Source organism: Melanaphis sacchari, unplaced genomic scaffold (genome assembly GCF_002803265.2).
Source record: "Melanaphis sacchari strain LSU unplaced genomic scaffold, SCAv2.0 Contig49_pilon_pilon, whole genome shotgun sequence".
Taxonomy (NCBI): domain Eukaryota; kingdom Metazoa; phylum Arthropoda; class Insecta; order Hemiptera; family Aphididae; genus Melanaphis; species Melanaphis sacchari.
Genome location: NW_020271334.1, coordinates 1 through 23833, shown reverse-complemented (window position 1 = coordinate 23833; position 23833 = coordinate 1). Strand labels below are relative to the sequence as shown.

At 28.3% G+C, this 23833-nt stretch overlaps 3 protein-coding genes across 3 annotated transcripts; 2 read left to right on the top strand and 1 right to left on the bottom strand.

Moving 5' to 3' along the window:
* The first annotated feature begins 448 nt into the window (after positions 1 to 448).
* LOC112598676 (G-patch domain and KOW motifs-containing protein homolog 1) lies at positions 449 to 1896 on the top strand. The gene has a single exon (XM_025345212.1). It carries the CDS (start codon positions 574 to 576, stop codon positions 1597 to 1599), a length of 1026 nt encoding a protein of 341 aa, XP_025200997.1. The 5' UTR covers positions 449 to 573; the 3' UTR covers positions 1600 to 1896.
* A 2452-nt stretch (positions 1897 to 4348) lies between these two features.
* On the bottom strand, positions 4349 to 13080 carry LOC112598643 (dystroglycan). The gene is made up of 16 exons (XM_025345167.1): positions 12680 to 13080; positions 12171 to 12348; positions 8650 to 8841; positions 8448 to 8576; positions 8273 to 8395; positions 8034 to 8189; positions 7710 to 7973; positions 7526 to 7642; positions 7119 to 7348; positions 6923 to 7060; positions 6480 to 6858; positions 6209 to 6415; positions 5921 to 6091; positions 5471 to 5782; positions 4995 to 5357; positions 4349 to 4597 (listed from the first exon to the last, which is right to left on the bottom strand). The coding sequence occupies exons 2-16, from the start codon at positions 12339 to 12341 to the stop codon at positions 4349 to 4351; spliced, it is 3201 nt and encodes a 1066-aa protein (XP_025200952.1). The 5' UTR covers positions 12342 to 12348; positions 12680 to 13080.
* A 6716-nt stretch (positions 13081 to 19796) lies between these two features.
* On the top strand, positions 19797 to 21023 carry LOC112598625 (protein SQS1-like). Its single transcript, XM_025345144.1, has 3 exons — positions 19797 to 19989; positions 20759 to 20902; positions 20991 to 21023. Exons 1-3 carry the CDS (start codon positions 19852 to 19854, stop codon positions 21021 to 21023), a joined length of 315 nt encoding a protein of 104 aa, XP_025200929.1. The 5' UTR covers positions 19797 to 19851.
* Positions 21024 to 23833: the final 2810 nt, after the last annotated feature.

The following is a 23833-nucleotide window of genomic DNA, read 5'->3' as shown; positions in this document are numbered from 1 at the left end:
TTAATACCGCATTATTATAAATATTAATTTTGTATATTTATCTACATACATTTTTCTTATAATAATTATGTATAGGTAATTTTTTTTCTTAGTGTAACACAGTAGCAACGACGGGTTATTCAACTATAAAAAAAAAATAGTACCTACTAGTGGTACGATATAAGGTAAACCCTAAATCGTGGCTAGTGATGCATTAAAACTCCGTATTGAACCGGCATCTCGACGTTAGGAATTTAATAATATTAATACCGCTATAATATCATTACAGACTCTACTTTTTTAGTTTTATTTATTTATTTATTTTTTTTGAAACCACAAGTTGCTCTTATGCATGTATTTACCATAGTAAAGTTACATGTACGTAACTAATATAATATTGTGATAGTGTTATCAAAAAATTCGGTAATGTCGTGCTATCACTTATCACTGTTATCTTTTATTAAGTGTACAATCGTCTTCGTATTCGTTAACGAACGTATAAACAAAATACAAATCGCGGTCGTTAGTCGTTTCTCGACATATTCATCTTCTATTTAGTTTTGTGGCGAATAGGAATAAGAATAATTAGTTAAAATGGAAGAAGATACGAAAAAAATATCTTTTTCGTTTAAACAAGTGTCCAAACCTAAGGTAATTCCTGTAACTCCAAAAACAGAGAAAGCGGTTCAGTTTATTGAATGCGTTGAAGAGAAATCAATCAAAATTGCTGGAGTAGAGGAAACTGTTGAACATGAATTAGTCGTACCTATGCCGAAGTCAGTCAAACAGCGACTACTGCCTAAGGAAGTGAGAAGCTCAGTACCAAGTCAACCGCAAGAGAACGGGACGGCAACACTGGAAGAAATGGCTGTACAAGCAATATTAAAGGGCTGTAAAAAAAGAGAAGAAGGCGAAGAAGATGACGAAGAAGAAAATAAAAAAATAGTTGAAGTTCCATTGATTATCGATCCTCAGGAAGGGACAGAGATGTCTACAGCTGAAGACTATGAAAAAATACCTATCAATAAATTTGGATTGGCTATGCTTCGTGGTATGGGTTGGAAACCCACCGAAGGTGTTGGTAAGAATTCTCAAGTGATTTCTGCTAGCCTGCCAGAGATTAGGTCCAAAGGAATGGGTTTGGGGGCAGATAAACTAATCAAATCTGCACGAAAAACACAAAATTCCGAAGAAGAACTAATACTCAAACAAGGATCTTATGTACAATTTAATTTCGGGAAACTAAATGGTCAATATGGACAAGTTTGTGGTTTTGATGAATTGTCTTCAAGAGTAATTGTAAAAGTTTCTCGCACTGGCGAATTAGAAAACGTAAGTGAAAATTTATTTCAATTAGTTACTAAAAGCGAATATGAAAAAAATTGTAATGTAATTAATATAAAACAATACAAAGAATATCATGATGGTAAAACTAAAACAAGCGATAATGAAGATCAAAGCTATCATCGTGAAAAAAAAACTAAAGAAAACATTTACAGTGATCATCGATCTAGACACCATAAAACGAAAAAAAGCAAACATTCCAAGTCGCCTCATAGAAAACATAAATCTAATCACAGCAGACATAAAACATATAAACACAAAAGGTCTTCATCTTAGTATACAATTAGAGTTGTAGATTAATTGTTTTATTACTAATGTTATTTTAATTTTTCTTGTAAAATAATTTCAAAGACAACTGTTTGTGCATTTTTACAGTTTTTCAGTTTAGCTGGCAGATAACAGGCTGTATGGCTGTTGTTTTGCTGCCACAAATTAAATAATAATTATGTCATTATTGTTTACGAGTATTTAAAAAAGTGAGTTATAAGACAACTATCAATTGTAATTAAATGATGTTGAATGTCAAATTTTGATAACTGTTATAAATTAAAATATTTCATTGCTGATCCATAATTTAATTCCTTGCTGTTCAATATTTTTCCTCTGAAACATGTTAATTGTGGAACCCACCATCTTTGTCAACCACTATTCAGGTCTAAGATCAAAGGGATATTATTGTCTTATATTTGTAAAATTGCATTTAATACCTAAGCGATTTTGAGAACGTTTTTATATAATATAATATGAACTTGTAATGGTTAAAAAAATGACTGGAGTCTGGAGATGTATCGTGACTTTAGATTATTTGCTACAAATTATTGTATGTAAAAATTATTTAGAATTCATGAATATCAGGAAATAGCTATGGAAAAATTGAGTGCATGAGTATTTAGTACTTTTTAAATACTATAAGTTCCGAGCCCTACTCACTTTAAAATAAAAATATGAAAGGAAGTCCGTGAAGTTCACTGATTTAAATTTGACAATTGGTAAATTCATTGCAATGTTAAACTTGCCAGAGTTAAATTGATTATTCAGAACGATTTATTTATTATGCTATACATTTAATAAGACTAGAGACACACTATGTGGGCGTAGCATAATCTTAAGACATTAAATTACTGTTCCGATAAAATTTTAGAAGTATAAAAATTAATAGATATTGTAACATTTTAACTAAATATATTATATAGTATAGTATAGTACACAATAAACACACCAATAAGATTGACCAACTCAAAATATACTTACTAAACACTTATTAACATGTTCTAATTATTACGAATATGCTAAAACAACACACAGCAGTTAGTTCTATATTAACCATCAACACAAGTGAACTCAACAATACGATTATTAACAGACATCTTCCATTCAGTAAAGTATTGCTTTAACTTTTAAATATAATTATTATTATACAGATAATAGATATATGTAAATAAAACATGTCTTATTATTGATAAATACCTCTAATATAGTGCTCAAAAACCTTAGCAACGGAAGGCTTATTCATAAGGAATAGAAAACCTTCTCTGGATAACTAATATTGTAATAAGGTTCTCCGACCGCCTTACAATATTTAATATTATTGTAGATATTATAATAGATTTTATTAGGTTTAGTTTAAATAACAATTTTGTGGTGTTGTCAACAAATCATTACACACATAATTTGGCAAAATCAAAGTAACAAGTACATTTTTCTTTATTGAAAGTGGTAGTTTGATAATAGCAAATAGGAATGGTTATTAAAACAAAACAAAATTGTATACATCGTATATAATCGTCATTGACATAATCTCTTGTTGTAGGAGGGTAGGTAAAAGAGTTGTTCAAACCACTGTGGTCATTACTATTAGACATCGATCAATGCCAAGTAGATTTTTTTTTTATTCCGAGACCTTAATAAGACGTAAGGACGGACACAGTTGAGGTAAGGCGGTCCGAGTGCGTACGCAGCCGTGTAAAATTTGATTAATTCATTAAAAGTAACACGTAAATGAAATTTTCTTATTTATTTTTATTACCAATAAAATAATGCTTATAATTTACAACATAATACAATGATAACTAATTTTATCTACTACAATATTTTCTAATAGATATAAAAAAAAATTAATAAATAAATATTTTTTAATTAACTGAACACACCGAATTACATGAAATTCTCTGTACAATAATAATTGTTTTAAGTACACCAAATACACATTAATACTCACCAAAGCCACTATCTAATAAATTACTTAGAAACCATTAGTTAAAAACAAATTTTTTTCAACACTGTTCGCAATATTATGTTAGTTGAATAACAAAATATAAAAACGTCTATTCAATATAGAAACGTTATAATGTTCATAATATGTTACATACATTATAATGTTGGTTATGGTTTAGTGAAAACAAATCTCTCAAAGCTAACATATTTGTTTATTTTATCATTATTATAATTCTTATTATTTTACTTGTCAAATCATTATTTGAATTAAACTAATATTTACAAATACATTAAAGTAGGCAGAACGATTATGTCATTTGTCATAATAGTAATAATATCAATAATAATCAATAAATTGAATAAAAAAAATTTGATTATAAAAAAAAAACACTGAAAATGTAAAAAAATAATAATACAACATCATTACCTATGTGGTATATTCAGATGTATAATTATTACACAAACTTATGTCAATACATAGAACAATAAGCGAGGGTTTGGAAAAATTATGAATGGTTATGTGAATAATAAATGCTTACTTTACGCAATGTTATATTACTCTAACATTTGAAAAAACCATTTAATAAAGTACGTAATTATAAAAAAAAAAAATACTGATTCCTACAAAAATAAATTAAAAATTAATAATAATGTTAACATGAACACTATTTTGTTTGTTAATTAATATTCAAATAATAATAGTAATAATAATAATTATTGTATTAAAAAGTTTTAATTAATGACTAAAAGGAATTGATCAGTCAAATTGATGTAAAAGACCAGTTAAAAAACTAATTTAGAATCAGACTTGTTAAGGAGGAACGTAAGGTGGGGGTTTGCGATATGACGGGGTTGATGATGGTTTTGACCTATGATTAGAGCCAACATTTGAGAAAGGTGGTGGTGGAGGCTGATATGGTGAATCTTCTGTATCGGCAAGTAAAGCTGTGGTGGCCATTGGTGGTGACCTTTGATATTCAGGTGGTGGTAAAGGTGGCTTTTCTTCTCTCATGATTATTGGTGTTTTATTTGTGGGCTCAAGTCTTTCATCTAACTCATCCTATTGCATTAAAAAAATATACATATATTAAATATTACAATGTAATCAATCTAATTTTTATCACTTGATTACTAAAATTAAAAATGTTTATTATTTAAAAAATAAATTTAATAAAGAGTATATTATTTATTAATATAAATAGCAGGCTCAGAATAACACTAAAGACTATTTCAAGGTACACAACATTAAAAATGTAATAAAACAAGAACACTAGCCTTCTCAGTCATACCAAAAAATATTCACAACATGAAATTATACCACCAGATATGAAATAATTCAAAAATATTAATTATGAGTCATATTAAAATTGAAATGTCATATATAGATAGCTCGGGGTGCCAGAATTCTGAACTCAGTTTTATACATAATGTAAGAAAATTATGAAAATAATTCTTACTTGGAATATTACTGGAATGCCACGACTTCGGAAGCTTTGTCTTTCATCATCACCAATTCTTAATTTTGATGATGGTCTTCGTCGATACAATAAACAAGCAAGTAATCCAGCAAACAGCATCATAGCTAAAATTATGATTGCTGGAATAATAAATGTCGAAAAATACTGGTCTGATGTGTCAAATAAAAGCAAAATATTGTCATCGCGGGGTGTAACATAGTTGGGTGTTTTGGGTGGTCGAACTTCGGTAAATCCACCTTCACACATTCCAGAAGGTACAACATGTGCTCCAACTACATTAAATAATGGTATCATATTTTTTGTTACATTTTCAGATAACTTTTCATCTTCATTTAGTAAAATCTAAACATGAAAAAAAAAAATTATAATTTTTTAATGTTAAACATATGATCAGTTACTACAATTGAAGGTATACAGGATTTACTTAATACTATAGTATAGTAAAAATAACTTACTTTTCGCAATTGTAGAACTTTTTCTTCATCACACCGATTCATTTCTAATGTTTTATTGAACCATGTCACCATTGTCATACCATTTACTGAACTGATTCCAAGAACAACAATGTTGGCTGTATTTTTATCTCTAAAAAGATTAGCTACACGTTCAACAAATAATTTTTTTAGTTTGGCAGAATTATTGAATTCTTTGAACTCTGGAGTTTTGAATATCATATCAAATTCAGCAGATGGCAAAGGCTTAGTTGTATTGGGTATAGATACTACTAAACTATCGTGATTTGATCTTCCTTCTCTATCAGTACAAATCTAAACCACAAAACAAATATAATATATTGTAAAATTTTTATCCTAAAATAATTTTTCAAAAAAGTATAAAATTCTATTTTTTAAGTTTAGTTAGGTTAACACAATTGGTCTTGAAACTAAAAATTGAATTAAACTTACAAGTTGATATTCAGAAAGGCTTTTATCACCCCACAATGGAATTCCATAAAATTCTTGGTTTTTAGTATCAAATTGTAACCAATTATTTTCTGGAACTGGTGTACGATCAATAGTCATCAATGATAATTTCAATCTGCGTGAAGCACCATCTTCAGGGTCATAAAATGTATCCTAAATATAAAAATTAAGTTGTTTTACAAACAAAATATACACTAAATTAAATGTATAGTAGTATAAGCATGATGTATACAAATACTGTTAATACATATATACAAAGAAATTGTTTACCTCTGGTACGACATAAGATAATAATTGTCCATAAGTGGCATTAATAAGATCAACTGGATTGCGCAATACAGGTTGATAATTTTGACTCGAAATAAATGATGTTGAAGCACAATTACCTAATCCTAGCCAACTAACATCTTCCAAAACAACTGAAGAACCAAATTGTTTTCCAAATTTAATTTTATTACTTTTTTCTGGTTTTAAAATCTATAATAAATAAATAATTTTAATATTAACAATTGAAAAATGTATCATAACATTCATAACATACTCCTAAAATTTGAGTTATTTGTTCATTAGGGCAGACTTCACGTGGCAATGTATCATTTGTCCAGGTAAACTGAATGCTATGTTTATCTTTGTTAACATTTAAATTAGAGATTCTTGGCCAGGCTAAGACTGTGATGTCTTTAACATCAGTTGAGTAAATTGTACTGATTTTGTCAATAATATCTAAACTCCAGTTAACTGGATGTGTCCAGGCCAATGAGTCTTGTTTAAGGCGCATTTGTAAAGTTAACTGATGATTAATGGCACGCAAGTGAGGTAGTTGTTGGACAACCAGTTCTAATGTATTGTTAACGGCCAAATTCCCAGAATCTTTTGCTTCAATTACTACTTCCCATTTTGATACATGATCCTCCAAAGGTCTATTAAATAATAATTTATTAAATATGAAAAATAATAACATAAAATATTTTTTTAGCAACATACAAAGCAACTAGGATTTGTTTTTCAGCGTCAAACTCAACCCATGATAATAATGTTGGATCTGTGTTTAATAGTGCCAACTTTAAGTGTTTTGTATCTCCATCTTCAGCATCATAGAATATATTGTTGGGAATTGGATACCTAACATAATAATTATGATTTAAAATAAATGATTAGACTTAATACAAAAATCTCTTACTTAAATGGTTTTCCAGCTGTAATAGCAAGTTTGGGTAATCTATGTTTAATTATTGGTGGCGTATTAGGATTTTCCCCATTTGTAGTAGTTGTAGTAGTAGTAGAAGTACTAATAGAATTCTCATTAGCTAGATCCTTTAATTTGTCTGTCACTAAATTTGGAGTTTCAGTAGATATACTTTCATCTGGTATGATTGTTGTATCATACGAATCACCCATGCCCACAGATTCCTACAATTAAAATTTATTTTAAAGATTGATTGAAAATTATGTAATAAAGTCTGCACCTATTACAGCGGTGGCATTAAAATGTAGCTGGACACAATTTAATATTGTGGAAAAAATAATAGAATTTTACCACCACTGCTGCAGTGTGCAGGCCTTCAAAAAATTGAATATTTTACATACAGATAATTGTTCGGTAGTAGGAGTGGAAGATTTTGTGTCGTAGAATGAAGGTGTTGGCTGAATTACATAAGAGTTAATAGCTTCACTTAAATCAAGAATTGAAGATAATTTCATATTCTATAATAATACATACATTTTTTAAAAATAAATCTAGTATAAAGCATGTATATAAGAATTTAATTACTTGAACAGGTGTAGAGTTAATAATGTCTTTTGGTACGTTTAACACAGATTCATCTCTACGGTGATGTCTATGATAATGATCGGTATCATATTGATGATTTAAAAAAGATGGAGATGGTTCAATAATAAGTTGTCTAGTATCAGGAATAATTTCTTCTTCATCATCATCATCATCATTATAAGATTGAGAAATAACTTGTTTGTTATCATCATAGTCATCTAAATTGACATTTCCTGAAATTTTGTCTTGTTTCAGGCCTGTAACCTAAACAATTATAATCAAATATAATCTCAATATCATTCAAATGTCATAAATATGTATTACTTGACGTCGGCCTCGCAAAGGGTTAAAAGAATTAACTAATCTCCAATTGGTAACTGGTAACTGCAATACCTCAGACAATGTTCCATCAACAGTATTACTTTGCATATGACGTACATGATCAATATGTTCTGGCAAAATATTACCTCCACAGCCAACCTAAAAGCCGTTGGTATTACTTTAGCACTTAGTTTATTATACAGAAACAGTATAACATAAAATTGCACAGCATAATTTCTTACCTCCCAAAGAACAAAAGATGTATCATTAAATTGATGCTTTTTATGGGACTGACGTTCAGATGATACTATATATTCAATTAACCAAGAAGATACACTTTCTTGAGGTACTAATAAAACAGCATCCTAAAACAATTGTATTAGTAAAAATTAAATATTAGAACAAAATTATTCTTACTTGAGGAAGACTTAAAAATCCTGCTAAATTTTTCAGTGCGATAAGCCTTTGTAAAGGTTGTATGCTCTTAAAATTCATACCAATAACAAGGCATAGCAAAATAGAATCTTCAGAATTTTTACATCGTTTCTAAAAAAAATTTCAAATGTTATTTGATATATTTATTATTCATGGTAGGTAAAATTAATAAGATTATACAAACATTATTTCGAAGATTTTTCCATTTTAGGGGAGCAACTCTGATAGAAGCTACATCAGAAACTATTCGGCGACTTTTATCTCCTGCTCTTACCAACAAATGATCACGAACATCTTCAGGTCCAGGTATTCCTTCAAGCTCACCCTTACCTTGAACTAACCAACTTGGAAGACCACCACCATCTTGACCCAAAAACTAAGTAAAAAATAAAAATATTAAACATATATTTTTATTATGATATTAGTAATTCATATATTATAAATAATTAATTTAATATAAAATAAAAAAAGAAGGAAAATTGTTTGTAATAAGGTAGTTCTATCACTCTCAATAATAGATATAGAATATAACTACTAGGACAATAAATAATTTTATTATTTTTTACGGTACACATGTCGTATGCTATCTACAATTACCTACGTTATCTACTGTAGTCTGTAATCTGTATTGACGGTATTGATATATTTCTAAATATTGTATATATATATAATTCCTTTAGTATTTTAGAATTTAGTATGTGTTTTATCACCGAGATCAAATATTGTAGTTGTGTGTATTATACAGCAATATTATTTTTAATGACAAAACTTGTTTACAATTTTTAAAAGATCATGAATTATTACCTAACACAAAATTGTGTACAAAGTTAAATTCTGTTGGAGAACAATGTAATGGTGAAATGAAAGAAACTTTAAAAAAAAGCCGAAAATGTGATGTAAACAGAGATATTATTACAACAAAATATTAATGATGTAAAAAACGGGTTGTCAATCATGGAAATCCACTCGTAAAGAAAATGTATATATATATAATCATTTTTTTTACTTACACCGACAAAAATGGAAAAAATAATAGTGGATTAAGTTTATGCGAAATATTGGGACTTGTTTGGTGCTGGGCAAATCAATTTAAAAATATATAAACAGAAAAAATTACTGGTAGAGGACATCACACAATCTCAGATTGGTATAATTTGTGTCAAGACGTTGTCATCAAACAGTTAAACATCGGGGAAAATGGGAGGGTAAAGGATACATTGTACAGATTGATGAGTTTTTTTTCCAAGACAAACGAAAGTACAATGAGGCAGATTACGGCTTGGTGATCATAGACCTAATAATACAAATTCCTATTCTGATTTAAGTTCTTGTTCTAATTTTGAAAACGATTCAGGTACTCAAATACAGACTATTAAATGTTTATGGAAATACACAAAAGTAAAGTATGGAATCAGAGCTTGTGGAGCGACCAATCTTCTTGAAAGACAATTGCAAGAAGAATGGTAGAGATCCATCTATCAAAAAAATGTTTTCTACGAGATATAAAAAAAACATTTTTGTAAAAAATAAAAAAATATGAACAACTGTTAACAAACAGGCTATTTAAAATATGACAACTGTGAACTAACAGGCATTGATCAGATTAATAACTTAAGTATGTAGATTTTTGTATATGATTCTCTTGGTAGATAGCATATGACACATGTGCATTTATTATAATTTAATTGATAAAATATGATAAATACATGAGACAAATTCTAATGAAAGTATTTTTAATTCTAAAATGTTAATATGGCTTGCAAATTTTTCATATTAATTAATATTTAAATAGTTCTATAATGTTTAAAATTATGAAAAATATATTTTAAAAAATGTATGTTAAATTAGTTTGGTATTGATATCATAAAATAAATCATCTAATTTATAAAGAATTAAGCTTAAAATATGTTCTTAAATATAATTATTAAATTTATTATATTTAACATCGCAGCATAATTATTTGAGAATATATATTATAAACTACAAATTAAGAATTATCTGGCGACATTAATTATCAATAATAAGCAAATAATAGTTTTTGATGTCTGTAATCTAATAATATTTATAACATTACTAAATTATAAAAACAAGTGATAATTTAAATTTCTATAATTTGTAATCACAGGAATAAAAGATAATGTAACAAGTACATAAAATATTTAACAATATTTTATGAGATAGCCAAGTACAATACATATAAGTACTAATAAAAGGAATAAAACAATAAATAAATAGAATTTATCATGGTTGAAAACTTATTTAGTTATTAGTTAATCTAAAAATTGTTTAGGTATTTATTACTTTTTAAGCCTAAAACGGACAACATTTAGTTGGACAAATTAAACTCTGTTGCACATCACTGTGTTGTAATAAGAAGTTTTTTATTAAAAAAAGATTAAGACCTGCTATTATTTGAGATAATGTAATTAAATTCATATTATAATAATCTAGTAATAATAATTGTAAGAAATAATTAAATACAGTTTAACAGTTTGATTTATTCATTGTATAGGGTACTTCTTAGAATATTTATTGTTATTTTAATACCTAGCACATACAAATTTGTAATTTATCTAAATAATTTATTACTTCTTTATAATAAGAGTTGACAACGCATATTTGTTTTAAACAGTAGTAAAATAAAAATGTATATACAGTAAAAGCCGCTTATTAGAAACACTTTGGGACCAAGGTGAATTGTGTCAATTAACCGATTGTTTCTAATAAGCGATTGAAAAAAAAAAATGAATAATAGGTACGCGAAAAAAATATGTATGTATGTATGTACCTATATTGTATAATTTAAAAAAGTATGCACAATTGTGTATATTTTACGATATTATGTAAAATATTTATCATTCGTAATTTGTTTTTTTACGTCGAGTAACTCCATGACCATATTTTCATACGAGTAATATTGCCCCTTTAGCTTTGTCACTTATTTTGAGTGCGTATGTGTGTTCAGGTAGAGCTCCAAAATAAAGCCCAGTCTCGTCCGCATTGAAAATATCAGAGCGTGTGTATTGGGCTAGCAAATCGGTCAAATGAGTTTCAAACCACGAATGGTCGCATGAAAATTGGCTAAAATCTTAGCGTTTAGACATTTTTAGATTTTTAGAAAAAGGAAACACTAATAATCTTTACATACGCACGCTGAAGCTAAACTACAAACGGTACGACCAGACCAGTACGTACAGAAAGAGCATTCTCGCGATAAATTACAGTAAAAATAAACGTAACGACAGCAAAGATAAAATTGAAGTACATTGGTTATCGCTAGATAATCGGTGTATATGTCAACTGACCTTCTCCCAATTGTTTCAAATAATCGATGTGATGTTTCAATATTCCGATTTATTTTCAATGTTCTAATATACGGCCGATCCGTCCCGAGACATTTTGTTTCAATAACACGATTGTATCAATTATCCGTGTTTCTAATAAGCGGCTTCTACTGTATTAATAAATAATGTCAACATGAATTACTTTTGGCATTCCAATAAATCTTATCTTAATTAGTATTTAAATATAATAGTTTTTAATCGTTTTCTAATTTATACTAGAATGAATAAGTCCATAAACAAAAATAAATTAGGGTCAAACAAGCACTAAAATATAGTGTACTAGGGTGGTTTTGGGACTGATTAATAGACACATTGTTCGAGTTGAATCGATACATTTTGAGGGAAAGTAAAAAGGACTTACGTCAATGGGGCCAGTGTTGTCGACAACCGAGTCATGAGGTATTTTGAAGTAGAACAACTTTCCGACGGTGGCCACAGGTTCCGGGATGCTCCACCATTTGTGTTTGACGTCGCCGGACTTGTGTGCGGACGCCAGACACAACAGAAACGCGACAGCTGCGAAACCCTTCATTTGGACACTAGAGACAAACACAAAGCGTCGTCACATTAATGGACGTGAAAAACATGGCAAGACAGGAAAAAGCAACGGGTCGGCCAGTTGTGTGCGTGGGCAGTCGATGGCGGGCGCGACAGATGGTCCGATGGGGCACCGAGTGAGTGCGGGGGGGACGTGAAAAAAACTCGCCGCACGCCTACGCGCACGGGGGGGGGGCGAACAACAACTGGTCGACACGGTACCCGTCGACGGGATCCAGGGCGGCCGGCCCGCCGGTCGACGGTTCGGCGGACGTCCGGTACCGGGAAACGGGCGAAACGAAACGACTGTATAGGTCCCCCGTCGTTACTTACTGGTCTGCGTGCGATACCGTTTGAACGCGAAATAGTGTGCTGCCAAAGCGCCAAATCACTCTGAGATAATTTATTCGACGAGCAGGAGGGCTAATACGTGGCGGCTGACACGTCAGATTTAGTCGTCGCGGTCACGGCGCCAATGACGACATGGTGATGACAACAATATCGAAAACACTAACAAGCGACGGACGAGAAGACGAACACGAACGGTGCGCGCGCGACGTGCGTATGGCGGCCACTGCTGTCTGCTGCGGAGTGCGGAGTACGAGCACTACGAGCACGGTTACGAGTTACGAATTTTGTGTGTAGGCGGCAGAGAGTTGAGCGGTGTTCGTGTGGGAAGACGGCCGAACACTCGAGGGGGGAAGACTGGAACACTGATATTATTATTATTACCATAATGTGTGATCATCTCCAAAGTCTCAAATAATGATAATAATATTAATGTTACCACCTCCACGACGACGACATTTCGCGGCGACCGAGGCCGCGGTGTGTTGTTCCCGTTCGATAGAGTCGTCGGATGCGGCCGGCTGACGCTTCTAGATAGCGCGCGGCGTACCGCAAACCGTAATAAATATTAACAATAATGTTACAGTCGACTCGCGAAATAACGAAATTGGATTGAACGAAAATCTCGATATAACGAATAAAACTACCGGTCCCTTGAAAATGTCGCGGTATAACGAACAATTAATGTAATGTATTTTGGTCCCCTCGATGTAGCGAAGCGTTTTTGATCAAAACTCTCGCGATGTAACGAATTTTTATAAATTTAGAGCTTTCTATTACGAATTTTTTAGTTTTAATTGAGATCAGATACATGTCTCTAGCGTATAACTCTATAAAAAATATATAAAAAATAAGTATGTTGCTATTACCACATAATAGATCACGAAGTTTTTCTGATGATTATCATGCGATGATAGTACACTCAAGTACAGTATCGCAATTAAGATGAGACTTATGTCGATTAGTGGCTCTACGCGAAATGTACGTAACATACTATGTAACATATCGGTACCGTTTTACCGTATGTATACGAATAATAAAATTTTGAATTTTTGTTTTAAATCTCGTTTATAACGAATTCAATTGATATATTATGTTGATATAACGAATTTCGATGTAACGAACTTTCGATATAACGAATTTTTGTCTCGGTCCCTTGAAATTCGTTATATCGCGAGTTGACTGTATTATGTTGTTGTCGAAACGTTCGGCTGTCGTCGCCGACGGAATCGTTTTACGGGTGCTGCACGAACGTACGAGACCGGAAACGGAGTTACATTGTAATATTATTATCTAGGTACCTGTTACACGTCTGTAATATCCGAAATCCAAGTGGTTCGAGTTCCGGTAAAAATTTAACGTTTGTCCGTCGTCCAATTGGTTAGTACTCGCCCGACTACGATTACCTATATTAATATTATTTTAATACGATTTTATATTTCGCTCGTTCTATTCCATTAATTCTACGCCGATTGTATACTACGCACTATAACGTAACTAGGTGTATACCTACTATTGTCTAACACGACGTAAATAAGCTTTTACTTGATTAGCCACAACCTCAGCCCGTCCTTTGAAAAAATTAATAGAACTTTTGCTATCAATACGTTCATTCACGATAGAATGTTATTTTGGAATAGCATCGCGGTTATTTAAGCCGCGCCGTTCAAATCCCCCTTAAATTCTTCAATTATTTATCTGTACATTCTGAACACTGCGTTTAATATTAAAAATGTTTTTTCTTTTTGCGCAATCAGTCAATAATAATTGTCTTCCGTTGTGGACGTCAATTTGATTCGAACGTAGGTAATAGGTTTATTTAGAGCTAATTTAAACATAGCTTTCAAAATTTTTTCAGCTTTGTTGACTTTTGGATTATGAATTCCAGATTTGTGGTTACGACTTACGAGTAGTCACAAATCTATTTCTAACGTTTGTTAGTACACAGTTTTATATTTCTAAACAGGTTATTTATAGGTGCGAAAGCTGGCTTGACGTTACCGGGGCACCTGTAATAAAAGAGTGTAATTTTTCAGGGAATAGATTTAGGTTACGAATTCAAAATTTTTATTTGTATTGCGTAAACGAGTTACTGGAAACGAAAAGTTTAAATGCTAAAATTTGTTTCAAAAAAAAGTTTTACATGTTTCTGCAGATATTAAAAATAGTTGTTGAAGTGTGAAAAATCTACAATTATAGAATTATAGTATCGAATCCGCACGTGTACAGCAGACAAAAAAAAAAAAAAAATAATAATAAAAATAATGATAAAAAAATAGAAGAATTTCTTGAATTTAAAAATTTTGATTTCAAAAAAGTTAACACTTAAATATTGATAACTGGTGTGCTATCTGTAGCGAATGAAAAACATTAATAAATAATAATTATTAAATAATCGTTGTTTTTGTTTCGTTACGAGAACCGTCATCGCATATTATGCCATACACCTTAATTTATATGCCATTATTACATATATTTTTTATGTATAATACACAGGCATTCCCTGACATTTTTCTAAGGAGTAGAGGCAAAATTAGTTTAAAAAATAAATGAAGATATTGTATTTATACATTTTTTTTATAGAACATCATTATTATATATTAAATTATTACAATTAGGTAACAAATTTAAAATTCTAGGGGGTTAAGTGTTCCGTTACACACATGGACGCACATGGTATTGTACACGCATTACGTCGTGTGTTAATTTATTATGGTAGGTATTTCATGAATACAATCCTATCGTTCACGCGTCTTTCTACCGTCGATAATAATATATCATTAATTAGAAATAAAGATTTATTTATCTTTTTTTAAAATGCCGAGTTTTCCAATGAGTGCTTGACGTTTTTTATTTTTCCGGACGTCATAATACGGCAAGCGGTGGCTGTACGTAAACTTATATCATTGATTATGGATAGTATAAAAGACGGACTTCAAATACATCGTATCGTATACTCGCGTTCCGTATGATTAATTATATTAAAGTAAAAGAATTTGTCAGTAACTCGCGTTAAGCCTATACTTATTATGACTGTATGTCCATTATCCATCATAATAATATCAAATGTACAAATCACGACACTGTGTACCGTGTAGTAAAATTCGACAACATATTTTAGTCAGATAATGGTAGATTATAATGTACTAAGACATAACATAATAATATTATTATAATCTTATAAAATACCTACTTATATAATGGATTACTATCTATAACCAATGCTAATGTATAGATTAACGATTTATTAAATAGAAATATAATACTGAATACGCCTAACACATGTAGATTTGTTTGATATTAAAATGCAAAGACCGTTTTAAACCTGAGAGAATTTTATATTATTAGATATGTTTAAATGGGTTGAAAACCAAGGGGACTGAAATCCACGACGAAGCCGCAGGAAAACGTGTTACACGCGGCGCAGGTGCGTTATAAACGCATTGAACCAAATTTTATTACGGATATAAGTAAATTTTAGTCTATATAGGCCATAGGTGGCCAATCTGCGGCTCGCGAGCCACGTGTGATTCTCATCATAGTCAGATGTAGTTTGCATCTTATTTATGAAATCAAAATTTACTTAATATTATTATGAATTTTAATTTTTTAGGTATTAGATTATTTTATATATTATCAAATTATACAAAATGTGTCTATAAGAATTTTGGCTCTTGGTATCATTGTATTTATCTATGTGGTCTGTAAGCCCATTCATGTTAGTCACCCATGCTATAGGCTGTAGTGATCTAATATCTAAGAAGCAATTATAAAAAAGTCGTATGAATTTTACGTAAAAAAATTATCCACTTTTCACGGGCGTGTATTTAAATATTGACTATTGATGATGTGACTGGACATTTAGATTCTAAAGGCGTTTAAAATAGTATTATAAATTATAATATTATAATTAATTGTTGTGTTGTTGTGTACCGTAGTTGTGCTTGAAACATATTATTATTTTAGAACTAACTATACAAAAATATGATTTTCTAGTTTCTTTTTGATCTAACCTCACCTATGTATACAAGTCGATGAGTTATAAATAATAAATTATACATACCTCGTATAATAATTGGAAAGTGTACTGAATAACAATTTTTATAATAATTGAATCGTAGTTATGAGTGGTTATGGTTATAGAGATAATAGCACGTTGATAATTTTTGCATTTTTTTTCTTTATTCCTATAAGGCTATAAAAGACTATCTTAGCTAAAAACTCGTTTCGTGCATCCTTGATTCAAAATATACTAATTTAATTTTACATTATTTTTATATTTTTAGCAATAAATGCATTTTTGTTTTTTACATCATTTTTTATATTAGATATAGGGCATTTTCTCTATTGTTTGTACGATGTAGTGTATTTTTCTCAAATTTTAGATTTTAAAAAACATTTTTATGTTCAAATAAATTTTACATTTTAATTTATTTTTAATAATTTTGATAAATGTATTTTACTATTGAAACTAAATTTAAATTTCTATCAAAAACTATCCTCAAACTTAAAGATCAAGAATTTTATCAATTACACTTATCGTGCACACACACACAATCACAATCATTGTAAAATTAATACATTTATCACCTCACTCAAAATTTAACATATAAAACTACTAATTTTTTTAGTTTTTTCTATCTATCATCATCTTTTAAGGAAGTAAAAATACTTCAATTTTCAACTTTGGGACTTTGAAAGTAGTTTCTGATAGAAAATTGAATTTAGTTGGTATTTTTGGGGGAGGGGTCAAAAGTAAAAATTTCCAGTGATTTTCTTAAAAATTGAGAAAACTAAAAAAAAAAAAAAATTTTTAGGAAAATATGAAATTTTTACACCAAGTCAGCTTTTGACAGAATGTATTTCTTTATTTTATTATATTTTAAAAACAAATGCCGTAACGACATGAGATTTTCACTAAATTTTTAAATTATTATAATTTTATAATTTGTACATCGTATAATTTTTAAAATAGTTGACGATTTTTTAAGCTATTATGAATTATAGGCATAAGAAATATTAAATTTTTTTTTAAAAGTTTTTTTCTTGAAATTCATCAAAAGACAGACAAAATTACAAACAAGTAGTAGGTAAAAATTTTATAAAATCTTTAGTTTAAAATGTACACTGCTCTCTAATGTGTTTAATATATTTTTGGGCAAGGTTAAATATATTTATATTTTATCATTAGGTAAAATTTATATGAACTAATATACGTTTTTCTTCCTATTTTTGAATTTTCAGTCAACTTTAACTTGTATAACAAAAAATATGTAGTAAATATTATAAAAATTGTTAATAGGCATGTTATTATTTTAGGGTGGCTATTTTTATAAAAATAAAAAACGGGACAAACAATTTTTTATTAATATGATAAATTTTTATTTTTTTCAAATTACATATAAGATATAATTTATTTAAATATAATAAAATAATACCTAATTAATAAATAATAATTAAATGTTGCTCTTTTTGAAATTATTTTATATTTTTCTAATACATTGATATTTTTTTTACAAAAATTAATTAATAATATGGAAATAATGGGATTTAAATGATATCATCTTTTAAAAAAAAGGATAAAAAGCGTCCCGTTTAGACTTTTTCAGGACAACGGGACATGATGATAAAAAAAGGGACATCTCGTTTTAAACGGGACATATAGGGTCACCCTATTAAATAATATAATGATATTACCAATTCGAATTGAATAATAAATTAAGGAGTACAAAAATATGAATAAGGTTGATTATAGAATAGATGAACTTATATTTATTTTATATAGGTATTTGAATTGTTTATGACGTAGCCTATGCCCTATACTTTATTTACATAAGTGTAACTAAATAGTTAAGCGATAAAAGTATAAGTGAAAATGTCAAACAGCTGGATTATAGTAGAAATAGCGACCGCCGATATCATACAGTTAGATTATATTATAAGAGATGAAAAATGGTGTGTTTTTACAAAAACAACTAAATCCTTTAAATGTTTAAGCATTAAAGCATTAGCTAACATACAAAACTGTACGGATCTTTTTTAAGATTTAAAAAAAAAAATTAAAATGCATAAATCAATAGAATGTAAATATTTATACTAAGTTAATAACCGTATTTCGTTGGGGCATATAAAAAATAGTCAATAACAATATATATAAAGAAAATACATATAAATAATGTTAAATGTAATTATAAAATTATTTGCCCGTGATTCAATTATAATGATATTTATTATGAACGCGAATCTATGTAAAAAATAATGCATAATAAAATAAATTCGACAAAAACTGTTTATTTTGTGGATGGCTGAAAATAAAATAACACGCAACCAAGGAGACTGCCGACGGGACGATTTCGGCGTGAAGTACAAACAATATATGGTTCAGTTTAACTCTGCAATTCTATCTGATTCTATCGGAAAATAAAGTCAATAATTGTAAAAAATTTTTTCATTACGTACTTACACTTTATATAAATAATGGAGAATAAGCGTAAGCACGCGTTAGTTGATGACGATGTTAATGAAGAATATCAAATCAACAAAAAATTAAAAACCTGCGATGTTCAAAGTAAGTGTACAAATTAACGTTTTATTTTATTGTTAAGTATTAATTGTTATGATATACGCTACAGAAAATTCGCGCGATAATAGTATATCATCGGGCAACTTGGGTGATGACGAAGATGATGGCTCTTCATTAAAGAATTGTATTCAAGTGGAAAGACCTGCAAAAGACAATCCTCAAGATTGTTCTGAAGAAGTTTCGAACGATGAGGTCACATACCCAGTAAGTACAGTACCTACCTATATTTATTAGATAGTCTCTGCAGACTTGGCTATTCATTTATTATTATGGTTTATAACTATGATATTTTTCCTTTTAATTTTCAATAAAATTTCCAAAATTATTTTTTTTTAAAAGATTAACCTATGAAAAACAAGGATAAGTTGCTGTTTTGTAATGTAATATGTAGACCTCGATTTAATTGTTCTTGATCTTAATACATTTAAATAACTCAAAAATACCTTCTTATTTTCTGAAGTCAATCCATACATAAATATATTTTTCTTTCGACACAAAGTTTTAGACTTTGTTTTTTTAAATAAGTCAGAAAATGTTTTATACATTATTTATACTCGTATAGACTATTGGATATATGGAAAAGGTGATAGCTTGGAATTGTAATCCGGAAATTTCTCAATCATATTTTTGGAATAATGAAGAAAGGACCATTCCAGATAATGGTATTGGTACCATGATGGAAGATGATATTTTTGATGACACAATTTCAATTGTACGTAACTTTATTTTTCTCAGATTTATACCAATACCTAAGAGTGATCATTTCAAATTTTTATAAAACTACAACGTATATAGGTTTTCGTAACACAATAATTAGTCACTTTTATATTAAATAGGAAAAAATATGTTAAATACAGACATTACTGTTAACCAGATTTATTTATGTAGCATAAACTTTTCCTCGAAGAGGTTCAGATATTTTACTGCTTTTATATTATAATTTGCTCATAAATTATATTCAATTTTCCAAATAGCGAAATATGTCATTATTATACGCTGATGACTTTAAAAATTAAATCGTATTATTAGAACCTTCATTGAAATATAAAACATTTAGTTAAGATTACATAATATTTTCGTTTCGTTCTATGATTTTTATATAATACTAGCCGACCCGTCACGGCTTCGCCCGTGATTGGTTGTTTATTTTACCTTCGGATGATGATATATTAATATGTAGAATTTTTTATTCAAATTTTATGGTTTTAATGGTAACCATGGTTAAAAAACAATAACTTTAATAATAATATTGGATATGCGTAAAAATGACCATTTTTCTTAATTTATTTTATTTTTTTATAAGCAAAAGTGATACTAAAACCTTCATCAGACTACCAGGTTTAATACTAAACAATTTTAGCCAAATCGGTTCAGTAGTTTTATCGGTTAGCGCGGTCGACGGTCGTAGAACACCCCTTACAATTTTATATAGTAGTATAGATTTATTTGTATTTGTATTTTTATAATTTCAATTCAATTAGACGAGCTCGAGTGCAGTTTCTGTTAAATCTTCGGCTAGTCAGGAGATGAAATATTTATTTACCATCGACGTTGACTACGGAGATTCTGATGATGACTCTGATGATGACTCTGATGATAAATCTGGCTCTACAGGCTCTAGAGAAGTGTGTATATTATATTGTATAGCTGTACAAATTTTACACTATTTCATTAAAATATATTTATTTATTTTTATATTTTAAATTTTATTAGACAAAATCAGATGATGGACAAGACAATTCCTGATTACCCAATGATTCGACAATAGCTTCAAATATAATACAATAGCGACCAATTTACGGTTATTCAAACCATTCATTTTTTTTTTTTTGTATTTATCAAATTTTCAACACTATTATTACTCTTATATTCATGATTAATATTTTTACCAATTTCTATATTTTCTTATTACAAACACAATTTATTTTAATATGTACCCAAATTTTGTGTTCTTATATCTATAATTTTAATATTTTTGCAAATCTTCTTTATTTTCTGAAACATTTATTTTTAACATTAGCAAATTTTGTGTCTTTTATATTCTATGAAATTTAATATTTTTGCAAATCTTCTTACTATTTTTTATTATAAACACAAATTTATTTTAATTGAAATTCAAATTTTGTGTTCTTTTATATTCTATGAATCTTTAATATTTTCGTCAAATTTCATTACTTTTTCATATACAAACACAAATTTATTTTTAATTGTTCAAATTTTTGTTCTTTATATTCTATGAATTTAATATTTTGCAAATTTTCTTACTATTTTTCTATTACAAACACAAATTTATTTTTAATTGTACTAATAAATTTTTGTGTTCTTTATATTCTATGAAATTTAATATTTTTGCAAATTTTCTTACTATTTTTCTATATACAAACACAAATTTATTTTTAATTGTACCAATTTCTTGTGTTCTTTATATTCTTATGAATCTCTTAATATTTTTAAATTTTCTTACTATTTTCTATTACAAACACAAATTTATTTTTAATTGACCAAATTTTGTGTTCTTATATTCTATGAATTTTAATATTTTTTTGCAAATTTTCTTACTATTTTTTCTATTACAAACACAAATTTATATTGTACCAAATTTTCTACCATAATTTTTATGTACTATATATTCTATGAATCTTAATATTTTTTGCAAATGTTCTTACTATTTTTTTCTATTATAAAAACAAATTTATATTGTACTTAATTGTTTTTATCATGTATTATTTATTATTGTATTATATGTATACAAAACAAAAACTATAAGCATTATCTACTATTGTATATTTCAAGTTGTAAATTATAAATTAAAAAATATTTTGCTTAAACATAAGTTTACAAGTCATTTTTGTAATTATACTATTTTAATACTTATAACTTAAAAAATAACAACTATGAGAAAACAGTATAGATTACTGTAGTTACCATGACTGCGGTAAATTTTAATTTAATGATCGAATGAAATTATATTAACCGTATATGCTCTGTCAGTTTAGTAAACGTTGTTGTTTTATACTTAAAACATATTGCTGTAAATATCTAATTTATTTTTCTGTTATAAATACTATTGGTTGAATTTTTTTTATTAAAAATATTACATACGCATAATTCCTTTTTTCAAATCCTAAAATTATTAGTAAAAAAGAAACAATAATATTATAGATAGTTATTTAAAATCAGTGAGTGTTCTGCTAATTTTATTATACCTGACTTTAAAACCTGAAAATGGGAAATTTTTTATTTGAACCATGCGAAACGTTATAAATTATATAATATTATTGTAAAGTTATATTTTCTAAGAATATTAATTTATAATATATAACCACATAAAACGTTTATTGTAGTTTTTTTTTTCTTTAATTAAAACTAATTATTCGCATTTATTTAAAGTATTCATTTTTTTAATTATTTTATTCATATTTTTATGTGTTGTGTTACTTTCTTGTATGGCATTGACAAAATGCATAGCGCGAATCAAATCCTGAATTCACTTTCCATTTACTTTTTTATAATGATAATGCATGATAATTATATATAAGTTTTATAAGTGTCATCAATCATCATTCTTGTTAAAGATTATTGATATACTCAATTATTTTATAGAAGTGTAATTAAATATTTTATTTATCATTAAGATATAATAATACAACAAATTATAGTATTATATAAATAGTAGATGGTGAATCACCACTGGGTAGGGTCCGGCATATTATCCCAAATATAATAGCGGCCCTACTCTCTGAGTATCAGACTATAGGCGTAATTTATATTTAATAATTTTCTAAAAATATTGATAATTTGACGATCTTTAACATCGGTAGAACTGGTAGGATCAGAAGAATTTGTATCGATACTGTTTTCCAATTGAGTAGATATATTTTCTTAAATATACATGTTATTATATTATGATGATAAAAAATTAAAAATACATATTTATTTTGAATGTATGTGTTTTTAGCCAAATAAACCTACTGCTTTCAATTAAACAATTGCTATGCATAGATAATAAGTAGATATGTAATATGGGTATGTCTATTAGTTATTACAAATTATAATACAAAATGTCATAGGTTTAATAAGGCACTAACTAGTTAAAAAAGTCATCACTCATCATTAATATTTTATAATGTATGTACATGTACGTATATCTTTTAAAAGATACAATATACAAACATTTGAAAAGTAAATATTTATTATAAATTAATATTTATAATAATTTAAAAGTATGGTTGGTAAAACTAAAAAGAACTAGCCACTAGGTATAACATTGTTACTATACTACCAATTGGCAATTATTCTTTTTTTTTATTTTGTAACAATATTTTCTTGAAACTACATAGGTAAACCAGTGTCACAGTCCCAGATTTCAATAATATTATGATTTCACCATTGTACAAATGTACAATACATAAAATGAATAGTTTTAATAAAAATAAATGTATGTGTAATTAATAATACTTACCGATTGTACTAAAATATTATTTGATGTGAATGGAAAACATAATTTTAGCTGTTTTGGGTTTTTTGCAGCTTTTAATCAGCATTCCATTTCAGTC